The sequence below is a fragment of the Procambarus clarkii genome, chromosome 13 (assembly GCF_040958095.1).
Source record: "Procambarus clarkii isolate CNS0578487 chromosome 13, FALCON_Pclarkii_2.0, whole genome shotgun sequence".
Classification (NCBI taxonomy): domain Eukaryota; kingdom Metazoa; phylum Arthropoda; class Malacostraca; order Decapoda; family Cambaridae; genus Procambarus; species Procambarus clarkii.
In genome coordinates, this window is record NC_091162.1 from 11,078,908 (window position 1) to 11,099,077 (window position 20,170).

A 20,170-nucleotide genomic window follows, 5' to 3' on the forward strand; every position below is an offset into this window, starting at 1 on the left:
AAACTGTTAATTCATGAAAACTTGGCTTATTAGGCAAATCGGGCCTTGAATAGTAGGCATAGAAGTGCGTTCTGGCTACTAGGTACGACATATATATATATATATACATATATATATATATATACATATATATATATATATATATATATATATATATATATATATATATATATATACATATGCATTTACATATGCATATGTATATATAACCTTACCAAATCTGAATTTTCCAAGTTGGGTCATCATGTCAACAAGGCTGTGTTGGCTCGGGGTGGTGAAGAACTTCTGCTTGGTTGTTTGGGTTAGGTTGAATTGATTCAACCAGAAACCTTTGAAGTAGACGGCGTTGACCAACGCCATCAGTGTCGGTGCCACGTCGCTCTCTGTCACCACAGTTGGGATCTTGCCTCGCGTTGTTTTGTTCACAAACTGGTTGATTGTCGCAGCTGCTTTATCCGCCTGTCAAAATAACGATAAGATTAAGCTCAGTGCCTTTACGTGACTCTTCAATCCATCACATTATAAGCTGACAATAGTTTCTACCGACCTTTCAAGGGAGAGAGTTAGAGAAGTAACATAAAGAAGTTCTTTGGATTTTAAGAAAAAAGTTTTCTGAATCCAATTTCAGAGGACTGGAAGTTAACTGTTGTAGAGAATCTAAGCTCAGGTGTTCAGACAAGACCTTAGTGATAGTGCACAAGACACCATAACATGGTGGTCACCACAGCTCAGGTGTTCAGACAAGACCTTAGTGATGGTGCACAAGACACCATAACATGGTGGTGACCACAGCTCAGGTGTTCAGACAAGACCTTAGTGATAGTGCACAAGACACCATAACATGGTGGTGACCACAGCTCAGGTGTTCAGACAAGACCTTAGTGATAGTGCACAAGACACCATAACATGGTGGTGACCACAGCTCAGGTGTTCAGACAAGACCTTAGTGATGGTACACAAGACACCATAATATGGTGGTGACCACAGCTCAGGTGTTCAGACAAGACCTTAGTGATGGTGCACAAGACACCATAACATGGTGGTGACCACAGCTCAGGTGTTCAGACAAGACCTTAGTGATAGTGCACAAGACACCATAACATGGTGGTGACCACAGCTCAGGTGTTCAGACAAGACCTTAGTGATGGTGCACAAGACACCATAACATGGTGGTGACCACAGCTCAGGTGTTCAGACAAGACCTTAGTGATGGTGCACAAGACACCATAACATGGTGGTGACCACAGCTCAGGTGTTCAGACAAGACCTTAGTGATAGTGCACAAGACACCATAACATGGTGGTGACCACGGCTCAGGTGTTCAGACAAGACCTTAGTGATAGTGCACAAGACACCATAACATGATGGTGACCACAGCTCAGGTGTTCAGACAAGACCTTAGTGATAGTGCACAAGACACCATAACATGGTGGTGACCACAGCTCAGGTGTTCAGACAAGTCCTTAGTGATAGTGCACAAGACACCATAACATGGTGGTGACTACAGCTCAGGTGTTCAGACAAGACCTTAGTGATAGTGCACAAGACACCATAACATGGTGGTGACCACAGCTCAGGTGTTCAGACAAGACCTTAGTGATGGTGCACAAGACACCATAACATGGTGTCGTGTGTCATCACCCTTGTCTCCCCAACCATCGGGTGGGGTGATGATACACGACCATCACCATAACCCTACCCTCCTCCTCATACCATTACCCTACCCTCCCCCTCATACCATCACCCTACCATCCCTCCTCATACCATCACCCTACCCTCCCCCCTCATACCATCACCCTACCCTCCCCCCTCATACCATCACCCTACCCTCCCCCTCATACCATCACCCTACCCTCCCCCCTCATACCATCACCCTACCCTCCCCCCTCACCCCCATCAACCTACCCTTCCCCTCACACAATCACCCTACCCCCCCTCTTACCATCACCCTACCCTCTCCCCCTCACAATATCACCCTACCCTCCCCCTCATACCATTACCCTACCCTCCCCCTCATACCATCACCCTACCATCCCTCCTCATACCATCACCCTACCCTCCCCCCTCATACCATCACCCTACCATCCCTCCTCATACCATCACCCTACCCTCCCCCCTCATACCATCACCCTACCCTCCCCCTCATACCATCACCCTACCCTCCCCCCTCACCCCCATCAACCTACCCTTCCCCTCACACAATCACCCTACCCCCCCTCTTACCATCACCCTACCCTCTCCCCCTCACAATATCACCCTCCCCTCCCCCTCACACCATCACCCTACCTTCCCCCTCACACCATCACCCTACCCTCTCCCCCTCACAACATCACCCTCCCCTCCCCCTCACACCATCACCCTACCTTTCCCCTCACCCCGATCAACCTACCCTCCCCCTCACAACATCACCCTTCCCCTCACACCATCACCCTACCCTCACCCTCACACAATCACCCTACTCTTCCCCCTTACACCATCACCCTACCCTCCCCTCCTCCCCCCCCTCACATCCACCACTCAACCCTCACCCTCACACAATCACCCTACCCTCCCGCCTCACACCACAACCCTACCCTACCCCTCACACTACCACCCTACCCTCCCCATCTCACACTATCTCCCTATCCTCCCCTCCCCCATCACACCCAACACCCTACCCTGCCCTGTCACCTTCATCGCCCTACCTTTCCCGCACCCTCATCATCCTACCCTCCCCCTCCCCCCTCACTCTACCCTCCCCCCCCTCAAACCCAACACCCTACCGTCCCCCTCATCCCCTCCCCCCCTCACCCTACCCTCCCACCCCTCACCCTACCCTCCCACCCCTCACACCCAACACCCTACCGTCCCCTCATCCCCTCCCCCCCCTCACCCTACCCTCCCACCCCTCACACCCAACAACCTACCGTCCCCTCATCCCCTCCCCCCCCCTCACCCTACCCTCCCACCCCTCACATCCAACACCCTACCGTCCCCTCATCCCCTCCCCCCCCTCACCCTACCCTCCCACCCCTCACACCCAACACTCTACCGTCCCCTCATCCCTTCACCCGCATCACCCTACCCACCCCCTCACACTCATCACCCTACCATCCCCCACCATCAAGCATCCTACCCTGCTCTCACACTGGTGACGAGTTTAGGAGATATTTTAGAAGTACTCTATTCTGCTGTCACACTGGTATCGAGGCCAGGAGATACTCTTGAAGTACTCTATCCTGCTGTCACACTGGTAACGAGGCCAGGAGATACTCTTGAAGTACTCTATCCTGTTGTCACACTGGTATCGAGGCCAGGAGATACTCTTGAAGTACTCTATCCTGCTGTCACACTGGTAACGAGGTCTTGAGAGACTCTGGCAGAACCCTACCCTACTGTCACAAAGGTGACGAGGCACCACTTGACAGCTTGTTTTCTAAAAATCACCACCTTCCTCGTCGCTTCCAGCTTGCCTTTTCCTCCCTGAAATCTAACAATCCTATTCTTATCCTTCCTTCCGACAAAGGCAATTCGGTGGTTGTCCTTGACCGTGAGGACTACCTCCAGAAAGCAGATGTCCTGCTCTCTGACTCCCGCACTTATGCCCACTAAACTTCTAACCCTTTGGATCGCCTTAAAGCTTCCTTTAACCGCAAACTAAGACAGCTCTCTAGTCTTTGTCCTCCTGACTTCGATCTCAATAAACGTTTTTGTGTCATCTGCCCTTCTCTTCCTTATTTTTAGGGTCTATCTAAGACTCATAAACCTGGTGTTCCTCTTCGTCCAATCATTTATTCACGGGGCTCTGTCGGCTATCCTCTTGCCTACTGGCTCGCTAAAACCCTGACGCCTTACCTTGGCACTTTTTTCCCTCCCCACCTTCGTCACTCTCAGGGCTTAATAGAAAGACTGCGCCTGTAGCCATCCTGTAAGATGCTTAGTCATGATGTCGACTCTCTGTTCACTAATGTTCCCCTCGATGACGTTCTCTCTTTCCTTAGACAGAAGGCTACTGGGGTCCTTCTTCCTCTCCCGCTTCCCACTGACGTTTTCCTTAAACTCATTAGACTCTGTATTGACTCTCCTTCTCTTTCAACGGTAAATATTACACTCAAACTAGGTGTCGCTATCGGTTCCCCTCTCTCCCCTGTTCTTGCCAATTTCTACATGGAATACTTCGAGACTGTTCTTTTACTTCTTCCTTCTATTGATACTCGTCTCTCTCTCTGGCTTCGCTATGTTGATGACATTTTTCTTTATGACCTCATGACCTTAGTCTTTTCCAGCCTTTCCTCTCCTCTCTTAACAATCAGGCTCCTTCCATCCATATCAAAGTTGAATAAGAATCTAATTCCCTCCTTCCTTTTCTTGACGTTCACGTTCACAGCTCTGTGTCCGGGTTCTCTTTCTCTGTCTACAGCAAACCACTGCATAGCGGCATGTACATTCACTTCTTTTCCTACCATCCTCCTTCTGTTAAGAAAAGTGTCCTCGTCTCTCTCTTCCTCCGCGCTCTACGCATCAGCGACCCTCAGTTTCTTGATTCTGAAATTGCCTTTATCTACAAATCATTCTCTCGCCTTGGTTACCCTTTGTATTTTATATACTGTGCTTACTCTCAAGCTAATCGAAATTTCTTTCATGCTAAACCTGCTTCCAACTCTAGTAGGACTGTGCTCTGCCTTCCCTTCATATCTGAACTCAAAACGTTTACTAATACCTTTCGTCCTCTTGACATAAAACTCACCTTTCGACAAACTAACGCACTTCGCAGCAATCTAGTTCACACTGCTCCTCCTGCTTCTAATGCCGCTGGTGTCTAATCTATTTCCTGTTCGTCTTGTCCTCTCCAATACTTTGGTGAAACTGGCCGTACACTTAATGACAGACTTAAAGAACACAAAGAAGTGTTAAGTCTGCAGACACAAACAATGCTCTCTTCTGTCATGTTTGGGATTCTAATCATTCCATTGACTGGTCTTCCTTCAAAATAATCTTTCCTGCCTCTACACAGACGCCGTCGTGTTGAATCGGCTCTGATACACAACATAACCAACATGAACTTGAGTCCTGGTTTTATTGCTGTTGACTCTCACCTTTCACAGTATATACTCAACTGCTCTAAACTTTCTAACAAGCGTGACCTAATGTAGGCTTACCCTTACATTTATCTTAGTTTGCTTCTTTCTTTTTTTTCCTTGTTTTCTCTAACGATCCTTTTTTTTATTCCTTTATTATATTTTAATTATTTGTTATTCCTTTATTTTTTAAGAATTATTTCTTATTCCTTTATTTTTTAAGAATTATTCTTATTCCTTTATTATACTTTACCTTTCGTACCTTTTGCCTTGCTTTTTCCTCCTCTATGATTTCCTTCTCCTTATCTCTCTCTTGCCAATTTATTGCCTTCGCCTCCTTCTCTCATCACAATCGACTTGAGAATGGTATATCTAGGATATCTTGAGATGATTTCAGGGCTTAGCGTCCCCGCGGCCCGGTCCTCAACCAGGCCTCCTTTTTGTTACATACCCCCCAGGAAGCAGCCCGTAGCAGCTGGGCTGCTACAGGCTGTTTCTGGGGGCATGGGGGCCCTGCGGGTACCTGGGCCCGTACCCAGCAGGTACGGGCCCAGGTACCTATTTACTGCTAGGTAACAGGGGCATCAGGATGAAAGAAACTTTTTGCCCATTTGTCTCCGCCTCCATCGGGGATCGAACCCGGAACCTCAGGACTATGAATCCGAAGCGCTATCCACTCAGCTCTCTGGCGCCCGTACAGGACGGGCCGAAACGTCGTCGTCCCTTCACTTTCTAGTGTGTGGGTTTCGTCAACATATTTCAGTCACGTTATTGTGACTCCTCGTCTGCACTCTAGAAGTTCTCTACCCTGCTGTCACACTGTTGACGAGGCTAGGAGATACTCCTGAAGTACTCTACCCTGTTGTCACACTGTTGACGAGGCTAGGAGATACTCCTGAAGTGCTCTACCCTGCTGTCACACTGGTAACGAGGACTTGAGGGACTCTTGAAGTACTCTACCCTGCTGTCACACTGGTAACGAGACCAGGAGGCTTCATGTGAATTATAATATTTCACAAATAAATATAGACAGAAGGTGATATGCAGAAATAGACTGACCTGTGAGAAGTCGATGTTCTCCACCTCTTTCTTAAGGACATCTCTGATGCAGTCCCGAAGAGGGAAGCCGCTCTTCACATACACTTTGTTGGCCAAGTCTATCACATAGTCACTCGTGTTGCTCTGTCTCTCTGCGGTTCTGTAGGGGCATCTTAATTATTATATATAATACATGCGTTTATAAACGCTCATAAATAACAAGTTAAAGAGGACTCAAATATTCAATTATACATATAATAATTAAGATGACAAGTAAGGAATGTGAGTGGACTCACAGACGGTCGAGGGCCCTGTAGGTAGCCAGAGTGGTTGAAGGGTCTCTGAGACGAAGGGTGTCCTGCAGCTGCTGACGAGTCCTGCCAGCAGACCCAAAGTAGGCCAGGACCAGGGCGGTCCACACGCTGTAGGGCGAGAAGAAAAAGTTTCCTGTGGCGGTGGGTGGATAGAGCTGCTTGAAGAGGTCCAAGCTGAAGGGGGTGATGTGGGCCAGGTCAGGTGGGGAGGTCACCACCAGCTTGTCATTGTTGGAGATACACTGAGGCCTCACCACACTCACCAGCGTCACCACCAACACTGCTGCACACCTCAGCTTCCTCATACTGTGGGGAAGAGGACTGTAGCAGCGGCGCTCCACCAACACTGATAACTACTTCATTATATTACAAATACCAATATCGTAATGAATTAAATATTTATATAAGTAGAAGCTCGCAGTCGTGTGAGGAGAGTTGTGGTGTAATAGTTTTGTTGGTGATGGGTGGTGGTGATGGAGGGTGGGGGGGGGAGCGGGGTGGTGGTGAGTGATGGTGGTGATGAATGATGGTGATGGGTGGTGGTTATGATTGGTGGTGGTAATGGGTGATAGGCGGTGTTGATGAGGCTTCGTAGTGATGATGGGTGTTGGTGATGGGTGTTGGTGAGGGGTGGTGGTGATGGGTGGTGGTGATGGGTGGTGGTGATGGGTGGTGGTGGGGGGTGGTGGTGATGGGCGGTGGTGATGGGTAATGGTGATTGGTGATGGGTGTTGGTGATGTGTGGTGGTGAGGCACTATACATTCACCCACTATAGACACTCACCCACTGCACACACACACACACACACACACACACACACACATATCAAGCACATATCAAGCGGATAACATCAGCGGCATATGCCAGGCTGGCCAACATACGAACGGCATTCAGAAACTTGTGTAAAGAATCATTCAGAACTTTGTATACCACATATGTCAGGCCAATCCTGGAGTATGCAGCCCCAGCATGGAGTCCATATCTAGTCAAGGATAAGACTAAACTGGAAAAGGTTCAAAGGTTTGCCACCAGACTAGTACCCGAGCTGAGAGGTATGAGCTACGAGGAGAGACTACGGGAATTAAACCTCACTTCGCTGGAAGACAGAAGAGTTAGGGGGGACATGATCACCATATTCAAGATTCTGAAGGGAATTGATAGGGTAGATAAAGACAGTCTATTTAACACAAGGGGAACACGCACAAGGGGACACAGGTGGAAACTGAGTGCCCAAATGAGCCACAGAGATATTAGAAAGAACTTTTTTAGTGTCAGAGTGGTTGACAAATGGAATGCATTAGGGGGTGATGTGGTGGAGGCTGACTCCATACACAGTTTCAAGTGTAGATATGACAGAGCCCGATAGGCTTAGGAATCTGTACACCTGTTGATTGACGGTTGAGAGGCGGGACCAAAGAGCCAGAGCTCAACCCCCGCAAACACAACTAGGTGAGTACACACACACACACACACACACACACACACACACACACACACACACACACACACACACACACACACACGGTGACACTGGAAGGCAGAAGAGTAAGGGGAGACATGATCACTACTGATAAAATTCTCTGAGGAATTGACAGAGTAGATAAGGATAAATTTTTTAACATGGGTGGTACAGGAACAAGGGAACATATGTGGAGATTAAGTACCCAAATGAACCACAGGGACATTAGAAAGAACTTTTTCAGTGTCAGAGTAGTTAACTGGTGGAATGCACATTAGGCAGTGATGTGGTGGAGGCTGACTCCAAATACAGCTTCAAATGTAGATAAGATGACGCTCAGTAGGCTCAGCAATCTGTACATCAGATAATTAATGGTTGAGAAGCGGGACCAAAGAGCCAGAGCTCAACCCCTCACAAACACAACTAGGTGAGTAACTAGGTAAGTACACACATCAAGAGCACTGGGAAAAGTCAAATTGACTTAATGAAGGAAATGTTCTCCCAAGTTTGGGAGGAAATCAGGAAGGAGATGCATGAAATGAAGTATAAAATAAACAACCTGCAAAGTGAGTTGACCCAGCAAAGAAGGAGATAAAAACCCTCAGTGAGAACAATATGGAGACTGAACCTCAGATAATCACCCAAAGGGATGATGGAAATGGTTCATCTGAAAGGAATGCCTCTGTACGTGAAACATTTGCTGAAATTCTGGGAAAGAGCTCAGAAGCAATGGCCACAGTGAGGGAGGTAGCCACACAAGCAGCTACCTCGCAGGAAGCAGCAGGGTGCACCAGTCAGCTGCTAGAAAGAAAAAGATCAGTGGTAGCTCTGAGCATCAGAGAACAGGAAGGCTCGTGAACAAATCCACAAGGGCCGTTATGAGGGTTCGAGCCTATGTCTGAGAGGATCTGACAGAGCCCGAGTGCATGGGGGAATTGTGTAAAACCCTGGGTTTGTGTCGTGGAGAGACTGCAGGATCCATGAAAAGGAAAATGAACTCCCGGTTGCAATTCTTTTGACCATGTCATGGCCTAGTCGATTAAGGCAGCATCTGAGATCTGCTGAGATGTAGGTGCAAACCCTCACCACAGCCCTTGTGGATTTGTCCATTTTATGCATCACACTATTATGATTTGTGTGTGTAACAGGAAGGCTCCCATAGGAAAAAAATTGAATAGTAAACATTGAGAAGGTTTTTCAGGTTGGGCTGGTGCAACAAGGACAGAGACTGCCTAATAAAGATAGTGTTTGCAAACAAGACCATGAAGGAGGATATTCTAGAAAGGAAGAGCCATCCACACTATGTGGGAGAATACAAATAAGTATTCCTCCAGAGGGACAGGTCGAGGGAGGAGAGAGCCATGGCAACAGAAGCAAGGATGAAGTGCAGGGTGTGAGGAGAAAACCAGGAAATCACAGCCCCCAACACAATATTCGCAGAGGCAAGGGGGGAACCCACAACCAGCATCCCAGCAACACCAGAGGGAGGGCAATACCACTACCCTCTGCCACACAGAAACCCTCCCTACCCTCACTCTCCCTGCCCCCACTCAAATGCTCAGTCAACTCTCCCTTCCCCCCGATTATAACCCCATGTAGCATGGTGGAGCAAGTCTACCCAAGTAGAGTTATTCTGCTTTCCGGACCTGAGATTAAGAAGTCAGAGAAAGAAAAAAGAAAAAAAATGCCAGTGAATAATTTAAAAATACTAGCAGAGGATGAGCATCTGATAATAAGTAACATGAAATGAGATGTCGATACTTTGGTGACATGACATGAAGCTAGCAGGACGCTGTGACCTCACCTGAGCTACAGCAGTTGTCAGTGATGGTTGTACTTTGTTGATCTCCTGAAAGGAGGAAGAAAATAGTTCCCTGTGATAGTGGTGGAGTGAAGGCTACTTGCTCGCAAGTGTGAGGAAGCTGTTGGGGACACAGTACACCATTTCTCTGTGATTTGGATAAATTAGAGGCGACCTGGAAGTGAGCATTGGTAAGAGTTAGAAGAGTTAGAACAGGAGTTAGACCTTTGTGGAATTGTAATTATGTGTGCTCCTTCAAGACGAAGGAAGTAAGCAGGCGTTTCTGTTGTGGAGCCTGCTGGGCGACTCAATGTACTCAAGTCAGGACTAGAAGAAGCCTTGTGAAGCAGTCTTATAGCGATTTTTGTGGGCGGCCTGTGTGAGCGTCATGTTGAGCACCAGGGAGTGAGCACCCTGCGTCATAGATCCCTGCATTAAGCCTGTTTAATCAGTTGTTAGATTAGCTATCAGTGTTTGATCATGTGCCCAACGATCATAGTGAACATATGTATATATGTTGGGTGGTAATTTTATTGAGCCAGTTAGCAAATATAGGGTGTTGGAGTTGAGTGGACATGCTGGCGGGAGGAGCGATGCACCCCTCACACTCCCGTGTCTGGTGAACAACTGAGGAGCAACGACCCCCAGTGACATGGCCGGAGGGAAACTCCGTGGCATGTCAAGACATGTTTCCAACTTGGATCCGACCAGGATGGGGGAGCACCCATCACGGTTGGACAGCGCGAAGCGTTGTCAGAGGGCAAGTTTTAGTACTAAGATATAGGTTTATTACTTATGTTTTATCAGGTAAACATTTTTCTTGGCATGGTAATAGGATTGCAGGTATGTTTGGGAAGAAGTGATTGGAGGAACTTCGAGGTTGGAAAAGAAGTTAATGGAGGAACTTCGAGGTCGGAGAAGAAGTGTATGCTGAACTCTGTGGTAGAGCAGAACTCCATAGTGAGGAGTTGACTTCAAGCAGTGTAGGGAAGCTACACGTTTCCTTATAGAATCAGTGGAGAAGCATCACTGATGTTGGAGCAGGACTTCGTTTTGCAGTAGACTGGGAGAACTGCAGAAGTGTCTTTCCTGATGTTTTGGAGGACCCAGATATATGCATTGATTAAAGTGCCTCTAAGAGAAGAACAGAGGTCCATTGTGGACACATGATTGTATAAGGGAGTGCTTGAGTGCGTATTGGCATGTAAGACGCAGAGTAAGGCGAGAGATTGATTTCTTCTTTTGATGGGGGTACTTATATAGATGTTTCAGGTATTTCAGCCTCAAACAGAGTTTCATATAATTTTAGAGTTGTGGATACGGTAATGTTGTCACAGGATTTCCGCCTCAAACAGTGAGGGAGTAGTAAGTGGAAAGCCCAGAGTTGTGCAGCCACTTGCTATGGAGAGCTGGTGAAGCCAGGATATGATTTGGAGCGCTACTGGGTTGTAGCAGCTTAGACCGTTGTATGGTGATGTTCAATTTTATATGTCATGAATTATGTACGTTTTCTTTGTATAATAAATGTTAGGTGGCTTTTGCCCTTGTGCTGGTGAGGTTTCCCAGAAAGGGAGAGAAAGAAAGATGGTCATGGCTGCAGATAGGGTGATAGTAGACACTAATTCACAAAAGGGGTATTTAGGAGATCATTCCAAACAAGGAGAGAGTGGGGAGTCACGACAGCTCGAGTAGGGTGTGTGTACACAAGACAACGAGGCCAGGTTGGGAGCCACACCGCTAAGTAGGTGACGCTGAACCCCTCCCCAAGATCAAGATGCATACAGAGTACTCTCCTAGGTAAATTACAAGCACCTAAGTGTCCATTGCTGGTCAACCGACGGTAGCGGGAGAGTGGCTGCCGAGGTTGGCTGTTTATTTCTGTCGGGGAGTGATTGAGAACGCTGTCCACCTGTATGCAAGTAACAGTCTGGTGCAATGACCAGAGATCATTTTTGGGTTTTAAAATCCACAACCAGCTCAAATACCCGTGATGTGAGACCTCTCACCCCGAACTGACCCTGTCACCCCTACCCCATTCCAACCATGTCCCCCTCCCTGTCCCCGCTTCCCCTTCATCCCATACCCTCCCTATCACCCCTCCCCCTCACTCCATATCCTCTATATCCCCTCTCCCTCCATACCCCATTCCCTCCCTATCCCACCTTCCCTTGACCCCCCATCCCTCACCCAGTATCCTCTGAGACCCTGTTAACCACCTCATAAATCCTCACACCAATGGAACAGCTTCCTCCATTAGCAGAACGCTCACCAAGAATGGAACATGAGAATGAACAGAAGTGAGCTTCAAGGCAATGTACACTGACATATATGGGATTACAAATAAAACAAGCGAACTTGGAGAATGGGCACTAGAAGAAAACCCAGACATAATAGCACTCACAGAAGAAAAGCTGATGAAAACCATAACAAATGCAGTGTTACCACAGGACTACTATGTAGTGAGGAAAGAGAGAGAAGGAAGAGGAGGAGGAGGTGGTGTAGCTCCGCTGATAAGAAAATACTGAAGTTTTGAGGAGATGGTTATTCAGGGCTGTGAAGATTTCAGTGACTGCATAACAGGTACCATAGCAATTGGAGGAACAAAAATTATAGTAGTAGTCATATATAACCCCCCACCAAACGACAGAAGACCCAGACAGGAATATGGTAGAAACTACATGGCCACTATTAATATAATAGAGAGAGCAGCTTCTGTCGCTATCAGGAACGTATCCAGACTACTAATCAAGGGAGACTTCAACCATGGGAAGATAGATTGACAGAACAGAGACCCACATGGAAGACCAGACACATGGAGAGCTAAGCTGCTGGACGTGGCAACAAGAAACTTTCTAAGCCAACACATCAAGGGACCGACAAGAATGAGAGGAGAGGATGAACCAGCCATGCTTGATCTGATATTTACTCTAAATGAGACGGATATAAGGGAAGTTAAATTGGAAGCATCCTTGGGAATGAGTGATCACAGTGTATTAATATATGAATACTTGGTAGAGCTAGGATTTATCTGCCCTCCCCCCCCCCCCCAAAAAAAAAAAAAATAGGAAATAAAATGGCTGCCGTACCGAAAGGGAAATTATGAGATGAGAAAATTCCTAAGAGATATACTAAGGGACACAGAACTCAGAATTAAGTCTGTACAAGACATGATGGACTGTGCTACCCAAAAGTGTCAGGAGGCAGTAAACAGGTTTGTCCCTCACCAAAAGGAAAAACCGAAAAGCAAAAAAATAAACCATAGTTTAATAGGCTATATATGGAAGCAAAGGAACTGAACAAAAGGGCATGTAGGAATTTCCGAAATAACAGAACAACAGAAGGCAGAGAGATACCAGAGAACCGGGAACGTTACTGCGAGAAGAGAAGCTGAGAAAAAGTTTGAAAATTATATAGCTAATAAAGCCCAGATCGAACCAAAGATACTCCACAGTCACATCAGGAGGAAAACAACAGTGAAGGAACAGGTGATTAAACGGGTGAGGACAGGTACACATAAAATAACAAAAAGGTGTGTGAAGAACTCAACAAGAGGTTCCAGGAGGTCCTCACTATAGAACGAGGTGAGGTCACAGCTCTAGGAGAGGTGCAGTAAACCGGGCGGCCTTAGAAGGGTTCGGAATTACAAGAGATGAGGTCAAGAGGCATCTGTTGGATCTGAGCGTGAGAAAGGCTCTTGTCGCATGTGGAATCTCACCATGGATATTGAAAGAGTGTGCAGAAGCCCTTTGCTTGCTACTTGCCATAGATTGCTACTTGCTTGCCACTTGTCATAGTGTATAGTAGGTCACAGGAAACGAGACACCTATCAGAAATATGGAAGACGGCTAATGTAGTCCCAATATTTAAAAAGGGTGACAGACAAGAGGCACTGAACTACAGGCCAGTGTCCTTAACTTGAATATATTGCAAGATGATAAAAAAGATCGTGAGAAAAAACCTAGTAACACATCTGGAGAGAAGGGACTTTGTGAGAACCCATCAACAGGGGTTCAGAGAGGGTAAATCTTGCCTTACAGGCTTAATAGAATTCTATGATCAGTTGACAAAGATTAAGCAAAAAAGAGAAGGATGGGCGGACTGCATTTTCTTTGACTGCCGGAAAGCCTCTGACACAGTGCCCCAAAAGAGGTTGATGCATAAGCTGGAGAAACAGGCAGGAGTAACTGGTAGGGCGCTCCAGTGGATAAGGGAGTACCTAAGTAATAGGAAGAAGAGAGATACAGTGAGCGGTGAGACCTCAGATTGGCGTGAAGTCACCAGTGGAGTCCCCAGGGCTCTGTACTCGGACCAATCCTGTTTCTGATATACGTAAATGATCTCCCAAAGGGTATAGACTCATTCCCATCAATGTTTTCTGACGACGCCAAAATTATGAGAAGTATTAGGACAGAGGAGAATGGCTTGAGGCTTCAAGAAGACCTGGACAAACTGAAGGAATGGTCAAACAAATTGTTGTTAGAGTTTAACCCAAGCAAATATAATGTAATGAAGATAGGTGAAAGGAGCAGGAAACCAGATACAAGTTATCATTTGGGAGATAAAATTCTTCAAGAGTCATAGAGAGAGCGAAAGACTTGGGGGTTGATATCACGCCAGACCTGTCCCCTGAAGCCCATATCAAGAGGATAACATCAGTGGCATATGCCATGTTGGCTAACATAAGAGCGGCCTTTAGAAACTTGTGTTAGGAATCATTCAGAACTTTGTATACCACATAGGTCAGACAATCCTGGAGTATGCGGCTCCAGCATGGAGTTCATATCTAGTCAAGGATAAGACAAAACTGGAAAAGGTTCAAAGGTTTGCCACCAAACAAGTACCCGAACTGAGGGGGTATAAGCTACAAGGACAGACCTCACCTCACCTAGAGAGAATTGAACCTCACGTCACTGGGAGACAGAAGAGTTAGGGGGGGACATGATCATCACATACAAGATTCTCAATGGAATTGATTGGGTAGATAAAGAAAGACTATTTAACACAAGAGGCACACGCACTAGGGGACACAGGTGGAAATTGAGTGCCCAAATGAGCCAAAGAGACATTAGAAAGAATTGTTTCAGTGTCGGAGTAGTTGACAAATGGAATGCATTAGGAAGTGATATGGTGGAGGCTCCATATAAACAGTTTCAAGTGTAGATATGATAGAGCTCCGTAGACTCAGGAACCTGTACATTAGTTGACTGACAGTTGAGACACGAGACAAAAGAGCCAGAGCTCAACCCCTGCAAGCACAACTAGGTAAGTACCTACCACAGCCACCCACACACTCACCCACTACTCACACACACACACCCACTACTCACACACACACACACACACACTCACACACACACACCATATATGGGTTCCTCTCTTTGCCCTGATCTTGCCAATCTCTACGTGGAACACTTTGAAACTGTTCTTCTTCCTTCTATTGATACTCGTCCCTCTCTCTGGCTTCGCTATGTTGATAACATTTTGCTTCATGGCCTCATGACCTTAGTCTTTTCCAGCCTTTTCTCTCCTCTCGTAACAATCTGGCTCCTTCCATCCATTTCAAGGTTGAATGGGAATCTAATTCCCTCCTTCCTTTTCTTGACGGGGCCTCCCCAGCCTCGCCTCCCCAGCCTGGCCTCCCCAGCCTGGCCTCCCCAGCCTCTCCTCCCCAGCCTGTCCTCCCCAGCCTGGCCTCCCCAGCCTGGCCTCCCACGCCTGGCCTCCCCAGCCTCTCCTCCCCAGCCTGGCCTCCCCAGCCTGGCCTCCCCAGCCTGGCCTCCCCAGCCTCTCCTCCCCAGCCTCGCCTCCCCAGCCTCGCCTCCCCAGCCTGGCCTGCACAGCCTCTCCTCCCCAGCCTGTCCTCCCCAGCCTGGCCTCCCCAGCCTGTCCTCCCCAGCCTGTCCTCCCCAGCCTGGCCTCCCCAGCCTGTCCTCCCCAGCCTGGCCTCCCCAGCCTGGCCTCCCCAGCCTGTCCTCCCCAGCCTGGCCTCCCCAGCCTGGCCTCCCCAGCCTGTCCTCCCCAGCCTGGCCTCCCCAGCCTGGCCTCCCCAGCCTCTCCTCCCCAGCCTCGCCTCCCCAGACTGGCCTCCACAGCCTGTCCTCCCCAGCCTGTCCTCCCCAGCCTGTCCTCCCCAGCCTGTCCTCCCCAGCCTCGCCTCCCCAGCCTCGCCTCCCCAGCCTGGCCTCCCCAGCCTGGCCTCCCCAGCCTGGCCTCCCCAGCCTGGCTTCCCCAGCCTGGCCTCCCCAGCCTGGCCTCCCCAGCCTGGCCTCCCCAGCCTGGCCTCCCCAGCCTGGCCTCCACAGCCTGGCCTCCACAGCCTCTCCTCCCCAGCCTGTCCTCCCCAGCCTGTCCTCCCCAGCCTGTCCTCCCCAGCCTGTCCTCCCCAGCCTCGCCTCCCCAGCCTCGCCTCCCCAGCCTCGCCTCCCCAGCCTCGCCTCCCCAGCCTGGCTTCCCCAGCCTGGCCTCCCCAGCCTGGCCTCCCCAGCCTCTCCTCCCCAGCCTCGCCTCCCCAGCCTGGCCTCCACAGCCTCTCCTCCCCAGCCTGTCCTCCCCAGCCTGGCCTCCCCAGCCTGTCCTCCCCAGCCTGTCCTCCCCAGCCTGGCCTCCCCAGCCTGGCCTCCCCAGCCTGTCCTCCCCAGCCTGGCCTCCCCAGCCTGGCCTCCCCAGCCTGGCCTCCCCAGCCTGGATTCCCCAGCCTGGCCTCCCCAGCCTGTCCTCCCCAGCCTGGCCTCCCCAGCCTGGCCTCCCCAGCCTGGCCTCCCCAGCCTGGCCTCCCCAACCTCTCCTCCCCAGCCTGGCCTCCCCAGCCTGGCCTCCCCAGCCTGGCCTCCCCAGCCTGGCCTCCCCAGCTTGGCCTCCACAGCCTGGCGTCCCCAGCCTGTTCACCCCAGCCTGGCCTCCCCAGCCTGGCCTCCACAGCCTGGCCTCCACAGCCTGGCCTCCACAGCCTGGCTTCCCCATCCTGGCGTCCCCAGCCTGGCCTCCACAGCCTGGCCTCCACAGCCTGGCCTCCACAGCCTGCAGCGCTGATTATTTTTAAACTCTATTTCCTGTTCAACTTAATACTTGGCGCTGCTCCCAATAATATGGTGGTGGTAGAATATGGTGGTGGTAGAATATGGTGGTGGTAGAATATGGTGGTGGTAGAATATGGTGGTGGGAGAATATTGTGGGTGTAGAATATGGTGGCGGTAGAATATGGTGGTGGTAGAATATGGTGGTGGTAGAATATGGTGGTGGTAGAATATTGTGGTGGTAGAATATTGTGGTGGTAGAATATGGTGGTGGTAGAATATGGTGGTGGTAGAATATGGTGGTGGTAGAATATGGTGGTGGTAGAATATGGTGGTGGCAGAATATTGTGGTGGTAGAATATGGTGGTGGTAAAATATGGTGGTGGTAGAATATGGTGGTGGTAGAATATTGTGGTGGCAGACTATGGTGGTGGTAGAATATGGTGGTGGTAGAATATGGTGGTGGTAGAATATGGTGGTGGTAGAATATGGTGGTGGTAGAATATGGTGGTGGTAGAATATGGTGGTGGTAGAATATGGTGGTGGTAGAATATGGTGGTGGTAGAATATGGTGGTGGTAGAATATGGTGGTGGTTGAATATGGTGGTGGCAGAATATGGTGGTGGCAGAATATTGTGGTGGTAGACTATGGTGGTGGCAGAATATGGTGGTGGTAGATTATAATGGTGGTAGAATATTGTGGGTGAAGAATATTATGGTGGTAGAATATGGTGGTGGTAGAATATGGTGGTGGTAGAATATTGTGGTGGTAGAATATTGTTGGTGTAGATTATGGTGGGGGTGGAATATGGTGGTGGTAGATTATAATGGTGGTAGAATATTGTGGGTGAAGAATATTATGGTGGTAGAATATGGTGGTGGTAGAATATTGTGGTGGTAGAATATGGTGGTGGTAGAATATGGTGGTGGCAGAATATGGTGGTGGTAGATTATAATGGTGGTAGAACATTGTGGGTGAAGAATATTATGGTGGTAGAATATGGTGGTGGTAGAATATGGTGGTGGTAGAATATTGTGGTGGTAGAATATGGTGGTGGTAGAATATGGTGGGGGTGGAATATGGTGGTGGTAGATTATAATGGTGGTAGAATATTGTGGGTGAAGAATATTATGGTGGTAGAATATGGTGGTGGTAGAATATGGTGGTGGTAGAATATGGTGGTGGTAGAATATGGTGGTGGTAGAATATTGTGGTGGTAGAATATTGTGGTGGTAGAATATTGTGGGTGTAGAATATTGTGGTGGTAGAATATTGTGGTGGTAGAATATTGTGGTGGCAGAATACAGTGGTGGTAGAATACAGTGGTGGTAGAATACAGTGGTGGTAGAATACAGTGGTGGTAGAATACAGTGGTGGTAGAATACAGTGGTGGTAAAATATGGTGGTGGTAGATTATAATGGTGGAAGAATATTGTGGGTGAAGAATATTATGGTGGTAGAATATGGTGGTGGTAGAATATGGTGGTGGTAGAATATGGTGGTGGTAGAATATGGTGGTGGTAGAATATTGTGGTGGTAGAATATTGTGGTGGCAGAATATGGTAGTGGTAGAATACGGTGGTGGTAGAATATTGTGGGTGTAGAATATTGTGGTGGTAGAATATGGTGGTGGTAGAATATGGTGGTGGTAGAATATGGTGGTGGTAGAATATGGTGGTGGTAGAATATTGTGGGTGTAGAATATTGTGGTGGTAGAATATGGTGGTGGTAGAATATAATGGTGGTAGAATATGGTGGTGGTAGAATATGGTGGTGGTAGAATATGGTGGTGGTGGAATATGGTGGGCGGGAGAATATGGTGGTAGAAAATGATGGGGGTGGAATATGGTGGTGGTAGAATATGGTAGTGGTAGAATATGGTGGTGGTGGAATATGGTGGTGGTGGAATATGGTGGTGGTGGAATATGGTGGTGGTGGAATATGGTAGTGGTAGAATATGGTGGTGGTAGAATATGGTGGTGGTAGAATATGGTGGTGGTGGAATATGGTGGTGGTAGAATATGGTGGTGGTAGAATATGGTGGTGGTGGAATATGGTGGGCGGGAGAATATGGCCAAATACTCCGGCCACTGATCGTGTACAAGCCATGTATAATTACCTCACAACTGAAGCGACGAGAGAACAAGACAAGCAGACAACAGCATCAGCAGCAGCAGAAGCAGCAGACAGCAGCAGCAGCAGAGACCGACAGCAGCAGCAGCAGCAGGCAACAGCTGACGATGGTTTGGCCAAAAACTAGGCAGCATTTCTTATATACATCTCCCACCCAGACTCCTCCCACCCTGTCTCCTCCCACCCTGTCTCCTCCCACCCCTGTCTCCTCCCACCCTTGTCTCCTCCCACCCCTGTCTCCTCCCACCCCTGTCTCATCTCACCTTCTCTCCTCTCCACCCTGTCTCCTCTCCACCCTGTCTCCTCTCCACCCTGTCTCCTCTCCACCCTGTCTCCTCTCCACCCTGTCTCCTCCCCACCCTGTCTCCTCCCCACCCTGTCTCCTCCCCACCCTGTCTCCTCCCCACCCTGTCTCCTCTCCACCCTGTCTCCTCTCCACCCTGTCTCCTCCCTCTGTGTCTCCTCTCCACCCTGTCTCCTCTCCACCCTGTCTCCTCTCCACCCTGTCTCCTCTCCACCCTGTCTCCTCCCCACCCTGTCTCCTCTCCACCCTGTCTCCTCTCCACCCTGTCTCCTCTCCACCCTGTCTCCTCTCCACCCTGTCTCCTCTCCACCCTCTCTCCTCTCCACCGCCGGTATTCTCGTTTACCCCCTCCCCCCCACCCCCACCGCCGACCCTCCCCACCGCCGACCCTCCCCACCGCCGGCCCTCCCCACCGCCGGCCCTCCCCACCCTCCCCCAGTATCTACCAGCAGGCGTCCACAAGGGTCAACAACACCACCTGAGGTGATGTGTAAGATAATATCTCGGAAAAATTTTCCTGTTTTGTTCATGGGAATTCACTCAAATGTTGTCATGCTGGCTCTTGTTGTTGTTGTTGTTGTGGTTGATGTTCCCTTGTTGATGTTCTTGTTGATGATGTGTTGTTATAGTGATGTTGTTGTTGTGTTGCGAGAGTGAAGTGCTTGTTGTTGTCGTCGTTGTTACCCCGTCCTGGGCCAGGAGCACCCCTCCGTGCTCTGGGTGGGGGTGTTGGATAATCCTAACAAGCAATTATTTGTTTTTATTCTTTGTGAACATTTATTAAATATTTTTTATCACTTCAATATTGATGATTATGATTCTAAGTGGACTGTATATTTGATTCAGCCGCCAGAATTTACCTGCACATAGTTGGAGGGACGTTTACACCTTATACAACAATTGGGTGGTCATATAATAAGCTATAAACATTTACCTTATTATAATATAAATTATGCCATATATGGTGGTAATTAATCTACAGTATGGTTAGTACTACTCAATCTTATAGTAAACATGGGTTAGTACAAATGTGAGATCTTAGCCATGAT

General features: G+C 48.6%; 1 protein-coding gene across 1 annotated transcript in view; it reads right to left on the reverse strand.

Moving 5' to 3' along the window:
* The window catches only part of LOC138349847 (leukocyte elastase inhibitor-like), a 31,594-nt gene extending 12,665 nt beyond the window's left edge, over positions 1-18,929 (reverse strand). Inside the window, exons 1-4 of the mRNA XM_069323622.1 lie at positions 18,804-18,929; positions 6,392-6,715; positions 6,117-6,255; positions 216-459 (exon numbers count right to left, since the gene is read on the reverse strand). Of these exons, the coding sequence (XP_069179723.1) occupies positions 216-459; positions 6,117-6,255; positions 6,392-6,714 (706 nt within the window). The 5' untranslated portion in view covers position 6,715; positions 18,804-18,929. The remainder of the gene's footprint in view (positions 1-215; positions 460-6,116; positions 6,256-6,391; positions 6,716-18,803) is intronic.
* Between the last annotated feature and the right edge of the window lie 1,241 nt (positions 18,930-20,170).